Below are 25110 nucleotides of genomic sequence, written 5' to 3' on the forward strand. Positions count from 1 at the left end.
AACATTGTCTACATTTTTTGCTAATTATGTATTGCTGTAGTACAAGTGTTCCCAAACTTTTCGACCTGTGATCCCCAAAATAAGGTGCTAGAGACTGGGGACCCAAACTGTCCATGGAGGTGGTTAAAACATTTAAGGCTGGCAGACTAATAGGCTAATTTTATTTAAGTAATGTATTGTACGAAATGCTAGAAGCAGAACATGATTAATCTCTTGAACTACTTTATTTTGTAGATGTTGGAGCAATGGATTGATGTAATTGTCTTTGTGGTATTTATTTAAGGTGAAGGTAGTCTGTTATATATTGGTGTTTTGGGTTATTGATTATTATATCATTTATTAGGATTGTGTTGAGTGGGGGGATGTCGGGTCACATGGGTATGGGCGGAGATGTGTTGATTTAACTCACCTGTTCATTTTTTGTTCTCAGTGGAGGAGAGGGGGTGAGCTGGGTTGCCATATTTTTTGTTGACCGCTATTGTTTCTGGTTCACTGTGATTATGAGTTAATGCACGTTATCATAAGTTAAGTTGATTATCTTTTTTACGTTAATAAAAAAGTCAAACTTATTTTTACGTATCACAGAATTCAAATATATTAGGCCCAACCTCAGCCTCTCAGCGGCTTCATCTTCAGGAAAGCCGCTATACTAGATATTTTCACAATAATAGTAAAATGTTAAATTTTCAGTGATTTTGAAATTTTATATGATTTTGAAAGGAATCTCACGACCCCCTCTCAATGTCTTGCGACCCCCTAAGGGGTCCCGACCCCCACTTAGGGAACCACTGATGTAGCAGGCTTTTCATAAAAACATATTAATCAGATTTATTACAAATTATAAATCATATAGGCCCTATATGATTTTATATATTGAGGATATTTGTGAGTGATCATTTAATCAATGAGGGGCATTTTGAGGACCATTCATGTCACTTGCACCTAACTTCATTAAAACATGAATATTGAATAGCTAATCATTTTTTTCACCTGTAAGAACTGTTCTTTAGGGAAGCCCATTTCTGCCAGTAAAAAAATAAAAATGAAAATAATAAAGTCTCATTGTTATGACTTATTATCTCATAATTTTGACTTTTTATCTCATAATTATGACTTTATTTATTTTTTTAACTGGGGGAAATGGGCTTCCATAGTTCTTATTGAAGAGGATTAGGGCCACTGAAAAAAAAAATCAGATTCTGACTTTTTTTTCCCAAAAGTCTGAGATTAAAGTCATAATTCCCCCCAAAAAAGTCAGAACGCTCAATTATTTTTTTCCCAGTGGCCCTAATCCTCTTCCATACATTCAAGCCCTTTTTGAAAGGATGTAGATTAAAACTATCTTGCAGTATGTGACCACAACACGACATGGTGGGAATGCACATCTGTTAAAAAAAAAAGCCCATGAAGACATTACCTTGACAGGTGAATGTCCCGGAGAATATTATCTCTATCATGAATATGTAGGAGCAGCACAGTGACAGACTCATCTGTTATGGTGCAGACTGAGCAGGCGTCCTCCTCCACAGCTCCAGTCGGATAACTGCACTCCTCATAGCATGTTGTGATAGGAAACAATCGCCGTCGCAGGGAAAATGCAGAAGCAATAGCATGCCACTCATTGTGAGTTCCACTTTAAGCCAATGCTCGAGGCTATAAGCATGCGTGACGTGTGGTTTTAAAAGCTTCCTGTCGATGATTTTGTGGAAGAAAATATGAGACTGTGAGGTTAGCTAGCTTAGAGTAGAGTATGCACTGTGCAACAGCAGCAGGAGTTAACAGATGTTAGCAATAGATTGCATTTGTTTTGGTGATGTTTTTTTAGGAGGAAGGTCGACAGGGGTCTATTATCTTTATGATGCATTAAAGGTTGATCATGTTTTCTTACTTTGAGTGCAGCTGCTGTGAAGCTAAAGCTAAACATCAATGTTAGCCATCGTTAGCAGATTGTACTGATAGCTGTAATAGGTGTAGGCCTTTTTATACACCGCTTGTGCAACTTAAACAACTTGTTAGTCATTTCTGCACAATTTTGAAATCAGTTGAATGGTGTTATGTGTCTGAAACAGCTTCATGTGTCACCAAGTTTATCTGCTGGGCTGTAGGTAGCTTCTCCACATCCTAAAAGTCTCCATCCCATGTGTGGGTTTTATTTACAATATGTTAAAGTGCGTTGCTCAAATGTGCACAGGTTAATCTTGTTGCCATCATACATCTATTATCAGACAAAAGAAAGCCTACCATAACACATAATCAAATGTGGCCCTTCAGAAAGTTCAGGTTGATGTTGTATTTGCATGTTAGGTGCATGCCTGCTGCAGCTGCAGAGGATCATAGACAGTTTCTCTCATTGTTTACTTCTGTCCATCAAAGTAATACACACAACATAAAGGATACAATCAACAGGAATATTGTTATTAGAGCATCTAATGTGTTTATATCCTTAATATTTACTTATCAAATTTAGTTATCCAACCACTTTGTGCAATAACATGTTACACTTTATGTGCACTGTGTCCATGTCTGTGTTACACTGAATATTACGGACTACACTTTTGTCAAATAGCTGATCTATTTTTTTATTTTTTAAATCTATTTTTTAGTATCTATTTTTTATTTTTTTAATCTATTTTTTAGTATCTATTTTTTTGTACATTCTTAATTTTTCTTTTTTTATTTAAATTGTACTGTGTTCACTTTTTGTTTGCAATCTTTGCTCTTTGCTGTTGTAACTCTGTAAATTTCCCCGTTGTGGGATAAATAAAGGATTATCTTATCTCATCTTATCTTATCTTACTTAAGCACCTTCACACAAGAGAGAGGAGTGATGTACGATGTTCATTACATCTCCACCTCAAGTATGATATTGCTTTCATACAACAGTTATACAAGATACGTATATGGCAGTAAAAAGTAAACATTGACATTAGGTTATTACTTTTTTCTCCACCAACTGAAGTAATAAAGACAAACACTGTAATGTGAATTAACAATATTTAAAGCTCATGGCTGAGGCGGCGTGATAAATAATATTGATAAGTCCCAGTGATATTGTACTCCACATAAGCGCTTGTGGAATGCCTCTTGTCCAATCAGATTGTTTGGTTTGAACTAACTGTTGTATCATTATAAAGTAAGGGATGTCAGTGAGTCTTTTAAAGTATCATTTGCATCTTTATTGCAGTTTGAGCATGGCAGATAAAAAGGGAAAAACCCTGACTCCAATCAAAACACTCACAAAGAAACAGCAACAAGAGCTCAAGAAAAAGGTAAGAGTATATGGAAAGATGTCATCTTGGATATATGTTTGGGATTTGTGTGGATTCATTAATAATATGAGTATGTAATGGATGAATCAACAGTGAATGTAGAGTTGATAAAATAAAGGTTTCTTTTGACTTTGTAGGAGGAAGAAAAAGCAGCAGATGTTTTTGAAGAATTCTTGGCATCATTTGAGTCCAACAAGAAAAGTAGAGTGAAAACTTTTGTCCACGGGGGCATCGTGAACGCTACTAAAGGTAAACAGTCTGGACTTTGTGACTCTTGTTCTAGCAGTGCTAGCGGATGAAGCTAAATTGCAATCCTCATCCATCATTGTGAACAATAATAACGAATCAAGAATTGTCCATGAACACACGGTGATACTGATAACCTTGACAACTTTCGGGATTTTAAGAACTTCAGAGAGAGCAGACAATTATTGTCAAAGAAAATTGCTGATTCAGCAGCAGCAGTTCACCTTTGTAATTGTCAGAGCTCATATCTTTTGACAGGTTTAATTAAATTCATCCTCTGTTGGGACAAAAGTTCAGGAGTGCATCATCAGTTCAGTAAAAAAAAATGAAGCCAAATCTGATCTTTTTACTTCTATTTTTAACGTAATACATAAAGGATTGTCTTAACTGCAAACAGTGCACTAAGGGTATTCATGTCGGTTGTTTCAGGAACAGATCTGTGCACATAGAAGCAGGAAGCAGTTCAGATATCCTGCTGACCGACACAAGAACCGCTTCAATGAGCTGCTTCCTGTTTTTACAGATCCTAATTTGCTGCTACTACCTCTGAATGAAAGGTTAGATGGCCAGTGTTCAGTGATTGCTTTATGTTTTGCAGAGGAGGAAGCAGCAGAGCTCAACAAAAGTAAACTGTATCAACCAGCCACCAAGTTCAGCCGTGAGTCCAAGCATGTCTCACCGGTATCAGCTGTCGACAGCAAAAAGGCTGTAAGTCTGTCCTCGAATGTTTTCAGCGAATGCAAACAGATTATTCACACTTATCTTTGTTTTTCCACGGCCTTTCACTTCGGTCGGCATTTTTAAATCAGTTTGCGTTTGACTAACAGGCTTATAAAAGAAAGGCAGAAGAAAAGAAGAAAAGTAATCTGGAACTCTTCAAAGAAGAACTTAAGATGTAAGTCGTTTCACAGATTTTTTATATTATTCTTAAATTCAATTGGTTGTTTTTTTTCAATCAAATATCCACATCCTATTTTCATGTTGTCAAATTGCAGAATACAAGAAGAGCGGGAGGAAAGGTTTAAGAGGAAGAAATATGACCCCGACAGTGGAGGAGGAGGAAGAGGAGGAGGAGATCTGGACATACCATTAACAGCACGATCAAGTGAGAGTTTCTTTTTAATATTAAAACAGCAATATGTAAGATATCTACTGAATTAAATCATAAAATGATCTTAAGTGTTGGCTTCTATGACAACAAAGCAGCAGTCAGTATGTCCTCCTCCTAGGTTTTGGATCCTGAATGGTCTGTTTTTGTTTTGACCAGAAAAGGTAGGCAGTTCTAAGTCACTCCCACACAGCCGTTTTGGACGCCCCTCAGTTTGCCAGATATCATGACAAACCAACAGGTGTTGCAGCGATGGAAGCGAGCAAGCAAACTGGTTCAGATATAACTGATTCTACCCATCATGAAAAGCCTGGCCATATTTTAAATAATCTCCACGACCAGAAACAAAGTAAAGTAAAGATAAGCTTTTGAAAAGTGGAGACGTTTTAGAAAGCAGAACAGTTTCAAGACCGATGCAGAGCTGGCTAAACACTGAAGCTTCCATGTCCGCGATATGGCAACCTGTGTGGGGCATCGACTCTAGGAAGGAGGGGGCGGGGGGGGAAACAGCTCTCTCCAATGTTTTGAATTTGGACTGCAGTACCCATTTTAAACTCTTACATAGTGCACATTTAATGTTTGATGAATCAGAATGGCTAATTCCTTCGCTCACCTAAATCCTGTTTCTTCTGTCAGCTTTATATGATGACCTGATGACACCCACCACCACTAACCTCTACATCAGCTGCATCAGCCAGAAGGTAAAGAAGCACACTGACTTTGATAAGCTCAGCACGTCATAGATGCATAATTGTCAGTGTTAATTTTTTCCTCAATTCTCAGATGAACGAGGAGATGCTTTGCCAAGAGTTTTGTAAATATGGCCCCCTGGCTAGTGTGAAGATAATGTGGCCACGGACAGAGGAGGAGCGCTGCCGGACCTCTAACAGAGCCTTTGTGGCTTTCATGACGCGGAAAGATGCAGAAAGAGCCTTGGCTGCACTTGATGGTACAGAGCAGATCATTTCATGTCTTATTGTTCTACTATTACGTTTCACAGTGACTGTCATTGTGGGGTTTTAAGTTTTTTATATTTTTTTAGGGAAAGTAATCATGGGGTTTGAGATGAAGCTGGGATGGGGTAAACCAGCTCGCATTCCACCTCAGCCTCTCTACACACCAGTCGGGGTGAGGGCAACACCGCCACCTCCGTCTGGTCTGCCTTTCAATGCTCAGCCAAGGGATCGATTCCGCAATGACTTCACCAAGCCGCTGGGCATGTCCAAAGGGGAGCTGGACAAGGTAAAACTGTCTCTGTTTCATGTGTTTACATCTAACTGAGGTGTTTGCATGAACATTTTCTGTATGTAATTCTGAGTTCCAAAAAAGGAACTTTTACCTTAGGAACAGGTAAGAGGATTTTACCACCAGACTAGTGGAAAAGATGTACTATAACCAGAAATACATTCTTTCAAAACATCTCAAAATGAAAGAAAGATGAGCCTTCAAATCCTGAATATATGCAGCACCAGTCTTTTTTTTGGGGGGGGGGGGTCTCCAAGAGGTCTTCCTGTGTGACGATTTCCATTGCCCTCAGCGAAGTCCACAACATGCAGTTTCTGTGCAGCTGGTTAGCCATGTGGAGTTTGCTATCCTATTAGCTGCATGTACTGTAGTTGAGCTCCTAGCCTACAGAAACTTGATTGATGTGAAGTGTGGACCCACAGCCCGGGGACCAATCGGCGCTTCCCGTCTCCGCTGGTCATTTGTCTTTAATTGAAGGATGTTCACAATCGGTGCATCATCTCTCTGAAAGTTTGGGGTCATGTTGTTATTTTGTTACATATAATTATACACCCGACCACCTTGTCTGTGTGGTGTCATAATGACAACAAGATGCAGGGGTATAGCAGTGCACAGATTCGATGTAGCAACACAGTTTGACTGAGTCTACCAAATGTTTAAAGAAACATCTGCTTAGCTTGTATTTCTATTCAGGCATTTTGGAAACAAGTTACCACTGTTGTATCAACCTCCCCCCCCCCCCTGTTTCATACTGACTGAATGCTATCCTGGTTTTCTATGCTGTATGTCTGCTGCAGTGTGTCATCTGTACAAGTGCTCACTTTTTAATGAAATCTTCACTATTTGGTTTGACTTCACAAACAGACTCTGTCCGAAGCCGTAGTCAAAGTGGTTATCCCGACAGACAGGTACACACACTCTTCTTTCTACGATTGAAACGCTGCTGTAACACAAGTGTTGTACGACAGAGGCTGAGGTGCACTGTGTGTGTGTGTGTGTGTGTGTTGTACAGTTAGACGAGTTGAGTAATGCCGGTGTAGTGCCACAAATACAAGCAGGCAGTGAGTCATATGAACGTCTCACTGCAGTTTTAGATGTAACAGGAAAAAACAGCAAAACTGCATAAACAGACTGCACATAGATGTTCCAGAAAATATCCTAAATGTAGTGCCCTGAAAGTCCCCATGACATGAAAAATACACTTTTCCTGGTTTTAATCCAGCGTCCCTGTTTTAGATGTTCATTTATCTGCCAAATATATTTCATTAAAGAATTATCTGAGTATTTATACATCAATATAAATGTATTTTCTCTTCCTGTTAAACATTTCAAATCATCTACTAATTTTTTTTGACCAATTAAAAAGCTTTATTCAAGCTAACGATCCAATCAAATTCATTCCAAGGTGACGTCCCGCCTTCTATCATGTGATTGGCTCTATCCCATTTCAGTTGGATACACGTCATGACACTGCAGTCAGATTCTCAGCAGCACTGAGATCTCGGCGTCACTCTAGATTCTCTCAAAGTTCGAGTCATGGGGACTTAAAATTCAACAATGTGTGATTTATGTAGGCCTCTGAATTCTCGTGTGAGTTAGTTACTTTGTCATTTTTCTACAACGAAGGTGAAATAGCTACACTCCGATAAGATAAGGGCTTTCAGTTCTTTAAACTGTCAGTGTTAAGTGTTTAAGAAGAGATGTTGTGATTGTGTGATTTCTTGTAACCCTTCCATGAAAACACTGAGCATGGAGTACAGCTGACATTGTGCCTTTCGCATGCTTATGGCAGTCACTATGTCCCATGGCCTGCATCTTGATTATGTTTACTTACTTTTTTTAAATTTCATAAACGACATGAATGATACCACTAGGGGCCAAATAACTGTTTTCAATCAGTCAGCCTGCAGTTTGCATGAGCCACTAGCTCAGTTTAAAGACATATAAGAGATCTCGTGCTATAACTGACAGATGCTCTAAAACCTTTTTCTCCCCAACAGGAATCTATTATTACTGATCCACAGGATGATAGAGTTTGTGGTGCGTGAAGGACATGTGTTTGAAGCTGTGATAATGAGCAAGGAGCTAAACAATCCAGATTACAGGTAAGAACTGTTCCATGTGTTGTTCTTGAAAATGACTTTGAAGGGTGAATGTTTAATTTGTCTTTTTTTTTTTTTCTTTACTGCCTCAGGTTCCTTTTCAATAACAAAAGTCAAGACCATGTGTACTATCGCTGGAAACTGTTCTCCATCCTCCAGGTGTGTGCTGTAAAAACCTGCCTCATTAAAGCTCCTGTGAGGAACTTTTAGGTTGTGTTGATGTTGGCGCCCTCCTGTGGACAAAGTGGGAAAACTGTTTTCTTTGCTGATTTTGTTCATATTTTAGAAATAGTTCTCATCCTGCATCACTTTAAATGTCATATGTCTAAAGCACAATGAAACATTGGCATGCTTGGATGAAAAAAAAACAGTGCGCTGTTAATTACCTCATCTGACACCCACCCCACAGCAGGGGTGACAGGCATGAAAATTAACTATAAAGCTATAATTAATAACAACCAATCATCTTGTTTGCTCTTGTAGGTCATTAAGAGGCTTCAGTATTAATGACAGTCTGTTTTATAACCAGATAGAAACTCCTCTCTGGAGCTTTAAGGATTTTATCATGAGGAACTGTTCAGTATTTATCATGTGCTTGTGAATTCTACTTCATGGGGACTAACTTTTCAAATCATTTTGCCTTCCTCCTTACCACAGGGAGAGTCCCCGACAGAGTGGAGGACCACAGATTTCCGTATGTTCCGCGGTGGCTCCATATGGAGACCCCCTGTCCTAAACAGCTACTCTCAGAGAGATGAAGATAGGGCTGAAGTGAGGGAAGAGGCTCCCCCTGAGGAGGAGGTGAAGAAAGGGCAGCTCAGGGCTGAGTAAGTATGGCTAATTGGCACTTACAGTATGTTTGTACCTTTCATCAGTGAATTTAACCCTTTGTTTCTCTCCTGGAAATACCTCTTAGGCACAGAAAGAGACTGCAGACATTGCTCACAGAGCTCATTCCAGGCAGAGAAGATATCGCCAAAGCCATGCTGTTCTGTCTCGAGCGCGCAGATGCAGCCGAGGAAGTCGTGACACACGTCACTGAATCTTTTTCTTTGCTTCACACACCTCTTCAGAAGAAGGCCAGTGCTCCTCCTTTAAGTCTTTATCGAAACAAAAGTGTACAGACGGTCGGTTTATTGTTTTTGTATCATTTTTGTTTGTCCTCATTCTTACAGATCGCCAGATTGTACCTCGTGTCAGACATCTTGCACAACTCCTGCGCCAAAGTAGCTGGTGCATCATATTATCGTAAATAGTAAGAGATTTTCTCTCAAGGCAGCTTCTAAACTTTTCTTTTTGTAGTTCTTCTCCCTCCTGCAGTGTCATAGTGTGTTTGTCTCTTTTCAGCTTTGAAACAAAGCTTGCACAGATATTTGGAGACCTTAATGCAGCGCACAAAAACATACAGGCCAGGCTGCAGGCTGAGCAGTTCAAGGTAATTGTGTGTTTTAGTCCTTTTGTAATGAAAATAAAACAACAACTACAAAATAATAATAAAAATATACATCTGAAATATTAACAGCAAAGAGTCATGGGTTGTTTCCGAGCATGGGAAGACTGGGCCATCTACCCTGAGTCTTATCTTATCCACCTTCAAAACATCTTTCTGGGCTTTGCCAAAGCAGAGGAGGACTCCACAGAGACGGCAGAGGTGAGATGAATATTGATCTGCTCATTAAAGACTTTATTACCTTTGTCTAACGGCTCCTCAGCTGTTAATGTTGGAAAAATATTTAAACAGCAAGAAGATGATGTTCAAAACATAATCTGACAAAAGCAGCTTTAACATAATGTCCACTTGTCTGTCACCTTTAGGACGCGTCTTGCGATCTAGATGGTGCGCCAATGGACAGCGAAACTGTTGGTTCAAACTCGGCTCTTGTGGATGACATCGACGGCTGCCCCATGGGCTGGGACCCTCTGGATGGAGTCCCCGTTGACGACATTGACGGTGTTCCCCTCGGAGTCGCTGTTGATGACATTAATGGGACGCCGTGTAAGTTCACCATGAACGAAGAAGACATGATTAAAGCCCTGATTAGGAGTTTTTTTTAACTGGTTATGAAACAGAATGTATAGGGATGCCTCTATGTGAGCTGCAAAACAGACCATAGGCAATAAGATTTACTTTTTAACAATTATTTATAATACTTGTAAACGCTGCTATAGGCTTCATTTCAGAGAAGATGGTTTAAGAAAACAGACTTTCTTTTACACTGTCAGCAAAATACATTCACAATGAGTGATCAATTTGACATCTAAAATACATTTTTGTTGGAAAACAGTACCTGGAAAAGATTTTGCAAGCTCTGCATCAATCTTGAAACCTTTCTGCGTTCTGACCTCTGCATTTTTCAAAAGCATCTCCAATATTGATCCTAGTTTTGCCACGTTTCTGCTCGTGGAGCTTATTAGAAAAATGCTGAGGCTTTTTTTAGGTCAGTTATATCTGAACCAGTTCGCTTGCTCGCTTCCATCACTGCAACACCTGTTGGTTTGCCGTGATATCTGGCAAAACTGAGAGGCGTCCAAAACGGCCATGTGGGGGTGCCGTAAAACTGCCTACATTCTCTGGTCCAAACAAACACAGACCTCCCCGGACCGGAATCCAAACTTAAGACGGGGACATCCTGGCTGCTGCGTTGTTGTAAAGAAGCCTGTTTCCTTAATGGCTGATGATACAGGACAGATCATGTTTTGATTAATTCAGTAGATATCTTACATATTGCTCCTTTAAGAACTCTCTATTGTAATTTTAAAATTCAGGGTTTTCTTGACATTCTTTCGCAGACACAGGGAAGAGTTGTGAGTAGAGATGGCGTTACCATGAGCTTAACTTGTTCAAAGATGCTCCGATTGTTGAGACTAGGATCCCTTCAGTGTTTGGGCCTTGTAAGAAATCACATCTGTATAGGTCTGGTAGTATACAGCTGTTATAAATTGTAAGTTAATAGTAGAGTTTCTAATTGGGCTCGTGTTTGAGGATTGGTTTCATTGTAATCTTCACTCAATACACTTGTGCACAGGGTTGAATTGCAAACGGTAAAGCATAGTCACTGTGTTAACTTGCTTTTTGACATGACCTTCTTTTTTCTCAGTGAATGAGAGCAGTGTTTCTTTGTCTAAGTGGGAACGCACGGGTGACAACGGGACTTTCTCTCAAGGTACCAGAGCTCAAGATACAAACAAAGCTTAATCATATCAACATTCCCTCTATCATCCTGCTCATCTTTTTCTCCTCTCCTTCCAAGCCAAGATGGAGTCCAAGTGGGACATGTTGGTGGAGCAAGACAATGAAGACGAGGTGACTGTGAGGTAAGTCCTCTGTGCTCTGTGTCTGCATGTGTGTAAAAACGCACACACTTGATTCAAACAGTGTTATAATGCTATAGAGATACACGAGTGTCCTCTCTCTGCTGGCGACAGTGTCAACTCACAGGAGGGGAATAAAGACTCGGAAAGCGACAGCAGTGATGACTCCAGCAGCTCGCCCAAATACGACAGTGCAGCCTTCCAGAGCTCCCTCCGAAGTTTTCAGATGTCTGAGAGCAAAAGGAAAAGGCTGAGAGAGCTGGAGGTAAATGTCAAAAAAGAAGAAGTGTGACAGTGTCTTCTTTTCAAGAAAATAATGAGGCTTCTGCTTGTGTTGTTAGATGTAGTTAAACCCATCAACATTTCATGCTATGGTTATCAGAATCAGGTAAATTGCTTGTACAGTATGAAGGGAGAAGGTCTTCAGATTTAAAGGTCTTCTGATTTTTTTATAGAATACATTTTTGAATAGAAAAGTGATAATGAAGTTATATTATTTTAGCTACAGAAGCCGTAGTTAGTGAAGTGGACATTCATCCACACATTTTATTCACTCCATTTTCCTGTGATGATGAGGGATTTGCGGTTGTTTTCTGAAGGTCTCGTATTAATCTAATTTTCTCCTGATAGCGATGCTAGTTTTTCCATTATGAGTAAATTGCCGTTGTTCTCTTGAGAACTGAACTTCATTATCTAGTTATTATCTTGGTATAACAAATATGTTTTTCCTATTAAAATAGTTTAATTTATCTCATTATCTGGAGATAACAAAAGCTTGTTTTCTTGTGAGAATGAGATCATTTTCCAGTGATCTACTAAACCAACTGCTCACTGTGATAGGCCAGACCATGACATGCCATGTTGCCATTGTCCACAGATAAAGTCTATTTAGTTCTACCATATTTTGTGCTTTTGCAACTCCAGAGACATGTGAAAAGTAAGTGGTGATCTCCAGAAAACAAACCTCAATTACTCCTTATCGCAGGAAACAAATTGTATGGTTGGATGTCGGCGTATTGCTTCTGTTGCAAATGCAGAAAGTATGTTAAATATTTGTCTCAAGCTGTTATGTCTCAAACGATGAAAAGGTGAAGTTTTAGTAACTCACCAGATGTGTCTCACACAGGTTAAGGTCATGAAGATCCAGGATGAGCTCGAGTCCGGCAAGAGGCCGAGGAAATCTGGATCGAGCATTCAGCAACAAGTGGAGCACTACAGGAACAAACTGCTGCAGAAGGTGAGCTAACACACCTTTTTTAATGAGCGTAAACTTGGATTCATATTGTGTTTTTCCCCTTTTGATAAAACAGGTGTATCCAGGCTGTGAGTGCGGCTGTGTACACCCAGTACTTTTAAAATGATTTGTGGTGAATGAAAGTGTCCCGTCACGGCTCCACTGCTTAATGCGAGGACGTTAGGGATCACGCTGGAGCCCCTGAACTCGCTGCTTGATGAGCTTGTTCCGATTTTTTTACAAGTTTTTTGTTGTAGGTTAATGAATAGGTGACATAGTAGACTCAATGAATGCACCTGATGGGATAAAGGCCCGGCGGATAGAGCCCTGGTCTATTCTTGTCTGGCGAGCGTGCCAGAGCCCCTCGAAACTCGCTGCAACGATCCTGACATGCACAGCTCGACTGCCTCTCCGGCTCTCTGTAACAAATGTATAGAAAGTGTTGAAACTCTATCCATCATCGGTAACAGTGGATTTGTACGGGTAGAAATGGACACTTTTTTTTGTGTCCGGAACATATAATGTCAATACATTTTTGAATTTGAGAGCTTTTTGGACTTAAAAAGACAATTGGCTAACAAATGGTAAATGGAAAGCAGCCGACAGTGCCTTTGTAGTTTTTCTAAAAGAGCATAAAGCTTCATGTCCCTTTCACCCATTTCTACATTTACAGTGATGGCAGAGGCTGCTGTGCAAGTGCCAATCTACTTATCAGGAAACCATACTCATTTCCTCTCAGAACGATGGATAAGCAGCAAAGTTGCACAACAATGTTGAAGTTTGGCAAATTCAGATATTAAGGGGTTTTATATTTGTAAAGATAATCTCCCTGAACAACAAAAGTATCGTTAGGTGTCACAATTATTGCCAGCCACGGAGCCAATCTCTGCAACAATCCTACAAAAATCATATTCAGAGCAGCACTCTGTTGATTCTGCAGAGGGGTCCCTGAAGAAAAAGCACAGCGATCACAGATGTTTAATAGAAATATTTATTTAATCACAAACAGCATGGGGCTAAATATACAAAAGTGCTTGTTATAAGTACATTAAAATTATACCATGAAATTAGTTGGCACAGTTAAAAACAGTGTAACTGATGCAGAGCACTCAAACCCAGACATTGTATCTGGTCCAGTGTGCATTGTCGACTCTACAGGGAATTACATCTAGCTACAGTTTCTCTAACTGCTCTGTGTGTGTGTTTGTAACTGACGGCTCCCCCTTGTGGAGATCTGGCAGCCTATAAGGCGTTGATTAGTGGGTGTGTGAGTTTTCAGCTATGACATGTTAACATTTAATGGGTTTAAAATCAGACTTTAATGGGATGCTTTACCCTCTCTGTTACAGGAGTTTGAAAAGGATGAAGAAAAGAACGAGAGGCTGACGTCAAAATGTAAAGACAAGTCAAAGGACGACAGGAGGAACAAAGAAAGGAGCAAGAGAAGCGAGAACGGCGACAGAAGAAGAGAACGAAGTAAAGATCACGATGAGCAGACCCGACCATCGAGGAGCATTTCTCCTTTAAAGCAAGTGACATGGTTCAGTCCCGATGCAGTTATCCTAATTGTTATTTTCAAAGTCAGTATGATATCAAATGTTTCCATTTTTTTTACAGGACAAAGTCTCCTAAACAGTCCAAACGTTCCCGATCCCCTACTCCAGACAGGAAGGCGGGGAAGTCCAGGTCTCGGTCACCACATCGCTCCCGCAAGAAGACAAAGAAGAGCAAACATTGACTCTCTGGACGTTGTCCTCCACTAGCCCACTGGTTTCCTCTTTGTACAGACCAGCATGTCTGTTCCATTGGTCCCCGCTCACACTATCCCTGCAAGATTCAGCACTCTTTTTGTATGAAGACGTTTGAACACTGTATCTAATTATATATATTTTTGTTTTTATGCTTGTTTTAAAAATGATAACCTGCAATAGTTCTGAGACTAAATAAAATCACTCTTGGTGATGAGTGTGTGTTTGTGTGGAGAGGGTTGGTAGGGCCAGGTATCTACATAGTTTTACTGCATCTCTGCTGAATTGTAGCCTTTGATTGGATGTTTCAAGTCTTACAAAGATCATTCACAGGTGATCTTCCAGTCTGTGTTTTTTTTTAAATTATTATTGAGGAAATTAATAGTGCATCATTTGGTTTACAAAAGCAGTGAGTATGCAATGTCACACACTACATGTACAGTACTGTTTCATAGAATTCAATGTGCTTTCTTTGAAAATATATCAAAAGTATTAAAGCGCCAGTATGTGTTCAGGAAAAGTTAAAGATACCCAGCCCTAATTATACGCATTTCAGTTGTCCTGTACCGTAGATTTTGCTGTCCTCCATGAAATGTTTGATAGATTTTTTAGAGGAAAGCTTGAACCTGAATTTAGAAAAGCAGTCTAAATGTTTTAGGCACAAATTATCCGTGAGTCATATTCTTTTTAACATCCTTGCTTCGAGGCAAATACACATGAAACATTGAAAGTTGTTACTTACATTAGGACAGTGTTTTTGCACTTGAAAGAGTTAACTCCATATTTTTGAAATGTGTTGTCCAGTAAGGTGCCTGTACTGTTTCCAGTAGCCTTGTCGCTATGCTCAGTCCTGAAGATACTACAGTGATTACTCACACATACCAGAGCAGATGTAGTTTCTGCTCAAATCACACACTTGGCATATCTGGCTCTTTTTTTCTTTTCTTTTTTTTATCTTTACAGCCAAACCATTCACAGTTGCTTGGTATTCAACATAAAAAATAGAAACGTGACAGGGAATCAAACCTTGTCTGATTTTTTTTTTTTTTTTTTTTTACAGTCTAGTTCTTCCATCCCACTCCCTCGTTTTAAGGGTCCCTGTTCTCCTGAAAAAGCTACAGGCAGCTTTTTGGTCTTACAGCCATAACCATTTAGGTAGTGGGGTGACATTTGAAAGCCTCTCCATCTTGAGGCCTGATATCCAACAGACAGCTGTGAATGCGAGTGACTGTCAACCGCTGAAGTTCTCAGTACTTTTTTACATTGATGAAAACCTTGATGGCTCCAGTAAAGTCTGCCGAGAGTAGAACCTCTGTGTGATCTGTCTTTAGGGCTCCTGCAAAAGGAAAGGACTTGTTAGATCAATGTTAAGACACAATGGATGTCAGAAAAAAACTTTAAGCACACACACCTGAGGGTATCGTTTCAGAATCGTTGGAGTCCAGGCTCTTACACTCTGCTTCTGGTTTCTCTGCTCCACTTTCTTGGGGAACTATAAGGCCCGGGTGGGGTGCGAAGATCGCCGAGGTGACCACTGCATTGTGTGCTGAAATGTAAATAAAGATTCAGTATCAGTCAAATCAAGAGGAGGACTTTAATTAGAAAGAGATGTATGAAAATGTTTAATCATTCAAGGCATGGCTTGGTTACCTTTAATCCCTTCCCAGAAGTCATTGCGGTCCCGTCGTACGGATGTGAACTTGCTCAGGTCGTGGTAAGTGCTCCAGATGTACACATATTTATCCTCAGAGCCGCTGACTATGAAAGAATAGTCATGACTGTAGGAAGATAAACACACAGTCAGTCAGCTTTGACATTTAAGGTCCATTTGAGAAAAAGACAGAAAGAACACTTCATGATGCCTGGATAGTTTTGAATCGTGCTCAAGAGTAGGTGTGGGAACAGCAGGGTAACTCAATACACGATTAGTGGCCAGCAATAACCATGTCACAATATAGCATTACTACTATTACTATCTACATATTTGATCATTTGCAAGAAAATAATATTTGACAAATCCCAATATCTGATCAGCTGACAAATATAAATTTCCCCTAGAAATAAATCTGAATTTCAGGGCACTGTTGGCCCAATGTACAAAGGCTGTAGTCCTCCAACAGACGTCCCGGGTTCAGGTCCGACCTGTGGCTTCTTTCCCACATGTCATTCCCCACTCTCTCTGTCCCTTATTTCTGACTCTATCCACTGTCCTATCTCTATAATTAAGGCATAAAAAGCACAAACTTAAATCTTTCAACAAAAAAAAAAGAAGCTGAATTTGGTCTCAGTTTCACCTCTTACCAAACTAAATCACTTCACTTTTTTCTCCTCTGACATTAACCTGCTGTCAACTTTAGCCAATTAACTTCTGTTTACCTTTGTTTATGTCACCAGCACCTCTGTGAGGAGTCATGAAATAGTCACAGTGAGTCAAATTGGCAGTGAATTCTAGTTAAGAGTGTAAACAATTGCATCACAGAAGTCAGGGTAACGATATATTGATCCACTCCTACGCGAGCGTTCAACTGGAAACCAGTGAAACTATTTATGAAACACAGAGTTATATGTAACAGCACTACTTCCAGCTGCCCTTCATGGAAATATTTCTTACTTGTTTTAAATGCGTCTTCACACTACACAGAGAGTGAAGACATTCCCTCACCTGAAGCTTGCTTTGATCTGGCTGCTACTGTTGACGTAACCTTTATATTTCATGGATAATGACAAGTCCCTCAGGTCATAAAGGCGAATGCGAGAGTCGTTTGATGTCACCAAAATCTATCCGTGAGGAAAAGGAGGGAATTTGTTATTTACAAAGTCTGGGTTATGCATAATTTATGGGACATCAAACATGCTGGGATATATTTGAAGTGCAGATCAGATGTCACCTTATTCTCTCCAGGAAGAGGCTCAATGCCGGTGATTTTACGTCCAACTTTGTTCCTGCCTCTGGTGGACCTCACATGAATTTGAGTGTGGTACTTCAGACGCTGAGGAAATGTGTAAAAACTCATGATTAACACCCTCATGAGAAAAGGGATATTTTGGACATTGTGAAACCAGGTAGCTCAGCTTACCTCCGTGTCATAGAAGATGCATCGACCGTCATAGGTTCCAATAACAGCATACTTCCCATTTTGGCAGAAGTTGGCTGCAGTGATGAGGCGTGTCTGGCCGTCCACCTCGTTCCACAATGCCACCTTCTTATCTGGAATGTTCCAAAGCCGAAGCTTTCCGTCTAGAGAGCCACTTAAAAAATATCTGTCATCCTGAGAAACGAGAAAAAAATAATGTTACTATAACAGGGCCGAAATGAATAAATGTATGATGTGTGCTGAGAGAAGTGATGCAACATGACACAACTTACTCTGGGATGGAAAGCAATGGCTGTGACAAAATCAATGTGCTGAAAGCAACACAGACACTCTCTCCTGGATATGTGCCACAGTCTGACCGTTTTATCCATCGACGAGGACAGCAGGAAGAAGTTCTAGATGGAGACATAATTTTAAAAAGTAAGAGGGAGGGAATAAACAAAACTGCAGGTGTCTTAATTAAGATAAGATAGCCTGATCCCCCACTGACAAAAATGAAGTTGTTACAACTGCTCACAACAGAGAACAAAGGTAATGAAGCAATAGATAAAACAATTTCAATATCAATTTAAACAAATATAAACGCTATTAATACCTTCACTTGTGGAGGGATAAAAAAAACATTAGACTTTTACTTTTAAACTGAAAGAGTCTTTAGGAGGTATCCTTATATAGAATGAAAGTCGACAGCTAACACTGCAAAAAAAAAGAAGAGTAAGAAACAGATATAGTAAGAGTAAAATATTACCTTTGACCAGGACAAGTCCAGAAGATCTGCAGTATGACCTTTATACTTGCAGAAGGGAACTTGACGGAAAGGGGCATTCCTATCTTCTGTCTCGGGGTCCTCTGGAGCACAACTCGCCTGAGATGAGAGTACGTACTGTTAGCCAAACATGCAGTCTCAAAAATGTGAAATATGCACCACTGGACTACCAAAATTAGCCTCTAAGTATCCTGTGGTGCTATTTCTGGAAATGTCAGATAGCCCAAAATAGAAGATGTGATTGCTTTCACTCACCCCGGGATCATTGTCAGATTTAGAGGAGCATAAACTTTCCTGAGACGGAGAAGGTGAAACTCGACCTGAAGGAGTGAAAACAGAGTCCAGTTGAAGCCAAACTGAGCGTCTTAATTTAAACAATCACAACACAGAAATCTGAAATGCAGATGAGGTTACCTTCAGTGTTGTACTTTATTCTCATGTTATTGAAGTAGTCAAAGGCGGTCTTCAGGACCCAGATGCGGACCACATTATCTTGACCTGCAGTGGCCAGCAGCCTCCCGCAGTGAGAGAACTTCATGGTCCACACGGCACCCTGAGAAGAAGACAAAGACGGTGTAATCTGAGGATTCATTGATGGATCATTTATATTAAAAATGAATGATATAAAACTGAAAATCATCTTACCATGTGCTCTCCACTCAGGTCCTGCACAACCTTTATCTGATCAAAGTCAAAGGGACCCTTGAAGCTGTGTGCTGCCTTGAACTTGGCGGGTCGGGTGTAAGGCATGCCCTCATCATCACTCGAAGACGGATCATCTGGATCCGTGTGGAAAACTGAGCCCAGACCCAAAAAAAAGTTGCAGAACTGAGATCATCAAAGTCTTTACAGCAACAGGAGAATCAACACTTCAGAAGCATGAGTGAGAATCCAAAAAAAAACATTTAATGTTTTGTATGACTTTTGACTCATCACTAATTAGTAGCATGTAATATATCGTAATGTAGCATGTTTTTTAATGGCCACACTTCAAATTCAAAATAGTCCTCAGGTAATTAAATCTTCTTAACTTATTTAAAAAAAAATTTAAAAAAAACACCCACAAAGTGAATACATGCAGGATATACAGATGAGACAAAAGTAAGAGTTCTTTTTATCAGATTCTGTGCATTTGTTTGATTTCTGCATTTGTGGATATGACAGTGAGAAGTGACGTCTGATGACCAAGAGCTTTTGGGACTGTTATAACTTACGGTAAGTGTTTACATCCATTTACAAATAGAAATCTCTGCCAAGTTCTCCTGCCTGCACTTATCTGTGCTCTGCATCTCATGTACTTCCACTTGAACTACTACTTCATTATAAATAAAGCAGCCTCTCAGGAAATGTACCTTGAAGTAGTTCTGGAAGAGCATAGAAAATAAACTACCCATTGTACAAAAACACACAGTTACAGTACATTTAAAGTCCTTTTCTGATATCTTCAAATCCTGAGCTTCCTTACCTTCATCTCGTACACTTTTCACTTTGTTGACAGCCTTCTCTCCGTATTCCTCAGCCAGATGCTTGGCCTTCTTCACAGACTTGCCCAAGAACTTTTTAAACTGGGTCCTAGTTAGAAACAAGGAGCAGCCGATTATTAAATACAGTACTACATTTGAGTATGTGGTAGTGATTGTGGGAAGGTAATCTATTGGAGCAAGAAGTCAAATTTCTTTACGTTTTCTGTTTCAGCTTGCCTCCATCTGTGTCTGCCAGTGGAGCCTGTGACTTGTCATCGTCATCTGACTGTGCTGCATCGTTCCTGAGAGGACAAAATAGAACAACACAACTTCCTCAGAAAGTCTCCCTTCTTTTCACACAATCAGGCTTTCAATTTGATTTTCATCGTGGATTAATGTTGAAATTGTACAAGTGCAAAGACTTGAAAAAAACAATGCACAAGCTGATTCTGTGTTTTTAAAAAAGGTTGTTTCAGGGAAAGACATTTCCTGGAAACTTGATTAAATGGTCAAGTGTGCAACTTTGTACATTCTGTCCACCTCTGACATTTTTTTTCTCTCATGTTGTAATATGAGACTAACTCGTAACTCACAATAAACATTATGCTTTATATAAGAAAGTCGAGGAAAATATGCATGATGCTGATTTCCTGAGCTGCTTAAATATCACAGCGCTCTATCTAAAAGAGAATACTTCATTTCTGCTTACGTGATGTACTCCTTTGTCCTCCTCATGATGTGCAGAGTGAGGGGATTGATCCCAGCAGGAAGTTTCTCTTCTGCCTGGATTAGAGGGATCTCTTCCCCAGTGTCCAGATTCTTGATCATCACACTAGCCAGGATTTCCTGTTTTTTTTGTTTTTTTAGATAACACAGAAGTACAGATTTGCTGCATGAAGGGTTGCTGGAAGGAATGTGCAAGAGGTTGAGTTATGGCATGGATTCAAGCATAATAAAGGCAAACACAACAAGCACAGAAGGACTCTTACTTCATCAGTCAGTTCTCTACCGGAGTTAGAACGTGGTCGTTGAGGGCCTGGTGTATGTTCACCGCTTTGAGATGAGGACTGTTCGTCCTCATTTTCCTGAAGAGCAAAGAAAGTATTGTGCAACAGATGAGCAAACTGTAGACCGTGTTTGTTTCATTTTTTTTGTGCTGACTTAAATCAGAACCAGAGAGTGGTCAGGTTTGAAGCCTCACTGACCTGTGCTGTCACCACCTTGTCCCCACTGGTGGCGCTGGCCAAATCCAAGGAATGCTGCAGCTCTTTGGTTAGACTCCTCACAGTGCTGCTGGGAGACACCAGGCCAGAGGGCTCCAGAGCCTCGTCGTTGACTGAACACATCGCAGAGACTGGACAATCAAACAACAACAACACAACACAACGCTTAATCTAAAAAAAAGCTGGTCGTCTATTGTATTTGCTTCACATTTGTGTGCAATGTTTGGTCGTGGTTGTTCATTGTTCATTATAATACTAAATGAGAAAGGCATTTGTCAAGATGCTTTTCCTGTGATAAGAATAAAGAGAAGGGGCCGCTCTAAACTGCTCTTCAATTCTCTTACAAGGCATGTGAAGTAGCAGCATACCTCTCACATATTTGAGTTTTAAGTATACGTTCTGAGGCATTTTTAACATTCTCATTTACTAAGTAGTACTATATTTGGAAAGTGTTTGCACAAAGATAAAGGTAGAAAGTCCTCCCTTGTGGCTTATCTTCTGCCCAATTGCTTTGTTTTATTGGTTCTGACATATTTCCATTATGTGAGAAACTATTCTTACACGGTTGCTACAGACCATTCATTCATTCAATCACGCTTGGTAATCCACACAGAATAAACCTCTGGACTTGTGCTCATAATACAGAAACGTGGAAAAAGCCATTGCTCTTAAGAATCCACCATGCAGCAATGTTTAACCCTTTAAAACAGTTACTACTACTACCTAGGAACAATGTGAGACTTGAATGTGGTTAAATGTGCACAGTTTTCTCTACCTTCTAGTCCACTTGGTCTCAGACAGTCCTGAGACTTCCTGGAAGGTAGACTCTGCCAAGATGGTGGAGGCGGCCTGGGAGGAGGACCTCCACTGGGAGGGGGTGGGCGTGAGGGAGGAGGCTTCTTGGTGCTGGCTACAATGTCTGGTTCCACTGTGAATTGCCGTGGAGGTTTAGAAGGCCCGTCGGAGTCAGCCTGTCTGTCTGCAAATGGGACCTGGTCTAAGATATCAGCAGGTCTCTGATCCTGCCCTCCATCTGCAGCCATGCCAGCACCACCAGGCTGACTCTGTCCTACTGTGCTCGTGATGTCTGGGGGCTGAACTCCTTCTTGTGACCCAACTGATGGTCCTGGGAAATCCATGAGTTCTGGGGCAGGTAAAGAGCACGCTCCATTTGTTGCTGGACTTTCCTGTTGTTCCTCTGGCCTCTCGACAAGCTGAGGTGTGACAGCTGCTGCCTCTGGTAGCTCCACAGGAACTTCCTGAGCAGCATTGCCTTCCTTTGATTCCGGTTCTGCTCTCACATCGACATGAAGCTGATCTAACAGCTGAGCCACCTCACCAACATCCTCAGCACTTCCTTTTTGACTCTCCTCAATGATGCTATCAATGATCTATGAGAAAGAAATAATAACAGGTATTTTACAATACTGCAGCTGTGATGCTGTTATTCTGACATGTTCAGTTACACTACAACATATGTTGCTGTCTGCAAAGGTTATTTTCCCCTCTTTCTTTTTCAAGCCATATTAAAAGCAAACAGTCAAAACTAGAGTGATCCCGATACAGAAACTTGATAGCACAGTAAGGAAATCACTGCAGTATAAGCTTTCCTTTTTCATGGTATACCATCACAGATACTTCTCAATTTGACATCTAATAGATGAGGTATAACTTACATTTTTCAGATGCAAAGTATAAATATAAGAGTATGATAAAAACGTGTTTTTATTTCTCTTTTTAATACTCAGAACTGTCTGATGTGGTGAACTGTAAAAGGAAATACAACCTGTAGGGAGTCATCTTGCTGAGTCGCAGATGCTGCCACTCCACAGCTAACATCTTGTGCAGCGTTTAATGGCCTCTGTGAAAGCTGTTGACGAGAAGATGCAACAAATTTTTAACCTACAGGAGATAAACATATGAGATAACAAAAGCTGGGCTTCTGTCTTGCTTTACATCAAGGCCCATGGAGTACAACTGACTATTGGTACCTTCCAAAAGAAAGACCTGATAAATGAGAACAAGTACTTCAAGATTTCCAGGTTCTCTCTTTCAGCTTATTTATATTTCCCTTCCTTGTTTGGTGCAAAGAGTTATACACTGTGACTGGTCCTGTTTGAATCTATGACCGTTTCATGATGCAATTTTCTTTGCCGCAAAATCAATGTTTTCAGTCACCTTTGTTTGTTTAAAGTACAGAGATAATCCTGGTCTGTGAGCAAGGTTCACTCCGGGGAGCATTCAAATAACGGTTCAGAACATGTGCTGCAATTATGGTTCTTATTTTCAAACTAAATTAAATTTCAGTTATAACTGTGTGGGAAGGGCAGGCAGAGCACCAAGGCCGGATGATTCATTTACATATATTTTATGAACATTTTCTTGCAGACTCCAACATCTAAAGAATGCTGGACCAGTGGCAAAAGGTTGAATATTTAACACTGCTCAACAACCTGTGTTAATGTTTTCACACAAGGTACCAATAACTTACCTTAAGGTAACTAGAGTTAAAAACAACTTTAAATACTATAAACCATGCATTACTCTGACTAGTTAAACACGTCACATTAGAACAGTGTTGTGTTATTTTGGGCCTCAGAATTAAGAGATGATGATCTCTTGGCTCAGGTTAAATACCCACAATCATGTAAATCCAAGTCTAAACAATACTGTCTTGTTTAAAAGAGCAAAGTACAAAAAAAACATAGTCATTAAGCTAGCTTACAACCACTCTCAAGACGCAGATGCAATCTACCGAGAGAAACAGCCACTGAGCTGACACGGCTTTCTTTCCATGGTGGCTGAGTAAACAAGGTAACATACCTGAGGCGAAGGAATGACAAACTTGGCAGGTGACCTGAAAAAAAGAAACAGTAAAATGAAAAAGAAAAGTGTAAGCAAGTTAACATTTAAAATCCTACTTCCTATTAATGTATTGCAATATATATATATATGCATTTTATCAGCTCAGAAATCCAGCAGTTAATGTGTGAGAAGTATTTTTTCTCTGTCTTTCGTTTTTATATATAAAGCTTTCTTTTTTGCTAACAAGTCTGAGAGCAGGAGACAAACAAGGATGGGCTTTTATTCAATGAATAAGGTCAAGATGTCAGCAGTCAGTACTGTGGATTCAGAACTTAATCAGTAAGGGAAAGCATGTAGACATCCAATACAGAAACCCTTGTTTTTCTGAAAAAAGGTCATGTTGCTAAAATAAAAATAATAATAAAAATAAAAAATAAAAATAAAAATAAAATGAAATATATAAAATAAATACAAAATAAAATAAATAAATAATAATATTTATATTGACTATGACTTAGGGAAGACTCTCCCTGCACAAACAGCTTGTGAAATGAAGTACAGTCTTCCGTACTCTTCATTGAATTAAATAATAAATAGATTATTATGATAAATGATTAAGTTGGTAGGGTAATAATAACATATCCAGGAGTATTTAAAGAGGGATCCTTATCAAAGTAATACCATGAAAGATTGGTTTCCTTACACTTTTGGAGATGGAGTGAAATTGACGTCCTCAGGAGCATCATAGAATTCCTCGGTGTCACTTGTATCTGACGCCATGCTAACATGTATCTGACTCGATAGCTGAGCAAAGTTAGTCTCCAGGCAGCTGTCGGAAAGCCTAACCTGCGTGATGAAGTATGAAAAACATGCGCTTGACTCTCGACTTGTTTTCCTTTTTCGATATATGTGTTAAAAATGCAGGAAAAGGCTCAGCTGGCTCCGTCAAACAGCCATTTTTTTGTATGTCCAACGTCACGTCATAACGTTACGCTCTGCTAGCCGAATGCTAGGCTAACAAATGTATCCTAGTTGTGTGACTGAGCAACGCCTATAAGCTGAGCAGCTTTTCTATTCCCTCTTTTGTTTCGTTCACGTTGCGGTGTCTTCAATGTGATAAAGCATAAAAATGGCGCGATATAAAAACAGAAAAGCCCCTCAGACAGCTGTCAGGCTAACGGGGCCGGTGAACAGCGTCGTAAACAAACCAGAAACACACAAAAAAATACATCAGAAGCGAGGTGAGTCAAAGGGCGGGGCCGAGGCGCTCTTCTTCTTCTACTGCTCTGTTAGGGTTGCTTGGAGATGATTTTTTTTTTTGACACTTTACTGCCCTCTTTAGGACTATTTTAGAACAGCAAGTAGGAGAAACCAGCTCGAAATTCAATTAAATTCAAAAAAACTTTATTTGTCCCTGGGGGGCAATTCAAAGGCACAAAGTGCAGTAAATTAACAACAGTGCAAGTAAACGAAACATTTTAACCTAAATATAAA

The 25110-nt window shown here is 39.9% G+C and overlaps 2 protein-coding genes across 6 annotated transcripts; one reads left to right on the forward strand and one right to left on the reverse strand.

The window, feature by feature from the left end:
* Positions 1–1469: 1469 nt before the first annotated feature.
* On the forward strand, positions 1470–14478 carry zgc:163098 (uncharacterized protein LOC100037380 homolog). 4 transcript variants are annotated; one of them, XM_020633285.3, is made up of 24 exons: positions 1470–1623; positions 3185–3269; positions 3407–3518; positions 4114–4223; positions 4343–4410; positions 4511–4620; positions 5260–5324; positions 5407–5572; positions 5666–5865; positions 6733–6776; positions 7869–7973; positions 8063–8129; positions 8628–8797; positions 8887–9049; positions 9146–9225; positions 9318–9405; positions 9493–9621; positions 9786–9966; positions 11069–11134; positions 11222–11285; positions 11397–11547; positions 12409–12519; positions 13866–14044; positions 14134–14478. In XM_020633285.3, the coding sequence occupies exons 2-24, from the start codon at positions 3192–3194 to the stop codon at positions 14252–14254; spliced, it is 2628 nt and encodes an 875-aa protein (XP_020488941.2). In that variant the 5' UTR covers positions 1470–1623; positions 3185–3191; the 3' UTR covers positions 14255–14478. The 4 variants fall into 4 exon arrangements, with proteins under 4 accessions (XP_020488941.2, XP_020488940.2, XP_020488939.2 ...); XM_020633284.2 differs by having other exon boundaries at positions 8887–9225; XM_020633283.3 differs by having other exon boundaries at positions 13866–14478.
* On the reverse strand, positions 13490–24856 carry wdr44 (WD repeat domain 44). Of its 2 annotated transcripts, none has more exons than XM_020633287.3 (20): positions 24320–24856; positions 23635–23668; positions 22598–22681; positions 21587–22202; positions 20794–20924; positions 20578–20673; positions 20298–20434; positions 19807–19890; positions 19591–19697; positions 18771–18922; positions 18540–18678; positions 18381–18445; positions 18108–18224; positions 17632–17754; positions 17342–17533; positions 17153–17254; positions 16927–17042; positions 15915–16042; positions 15676–15810; positions 13490–15600 (listed from the first exon to the last, which is right to left on the reverse strand). In XM_020633287.3, the coding sequence occupies exons 1-20, from the start codon at positions 24394–24396 to the stop codon at positions 15512–15514; spliced, it is 2724 nt and encodes a 907-aa protein (XP_020488943.1). In that variant the 5' UTR covers positions 24397–24856; the 3' UTR covers positions 13490–15511. The 2 variants fall into 2 exon arrangements, with proteins under 2 accessions (XP_020488943.1, XP_020488942.1); XM_020633286.3 differs by having other exon boundaries at positions 20794–20942.
* Between the last annotated feature and the right edge of the window lie 254 nt (positions 24857–25110).

The sequence above is a fragment of the Labrus bergylta genome, chromosome 14 (assembly GCF_963930695.1).
Source record: "Labrus bergylta chromosome 14, fLabBer1.1, whole genome shotgun sequence".
NCBI classification, from domain to species: Eukaryota; Metazoa; Chordata; class Actinopteri; order Labriformes; family Labridae; genus Labrus; species Labrus bergylta.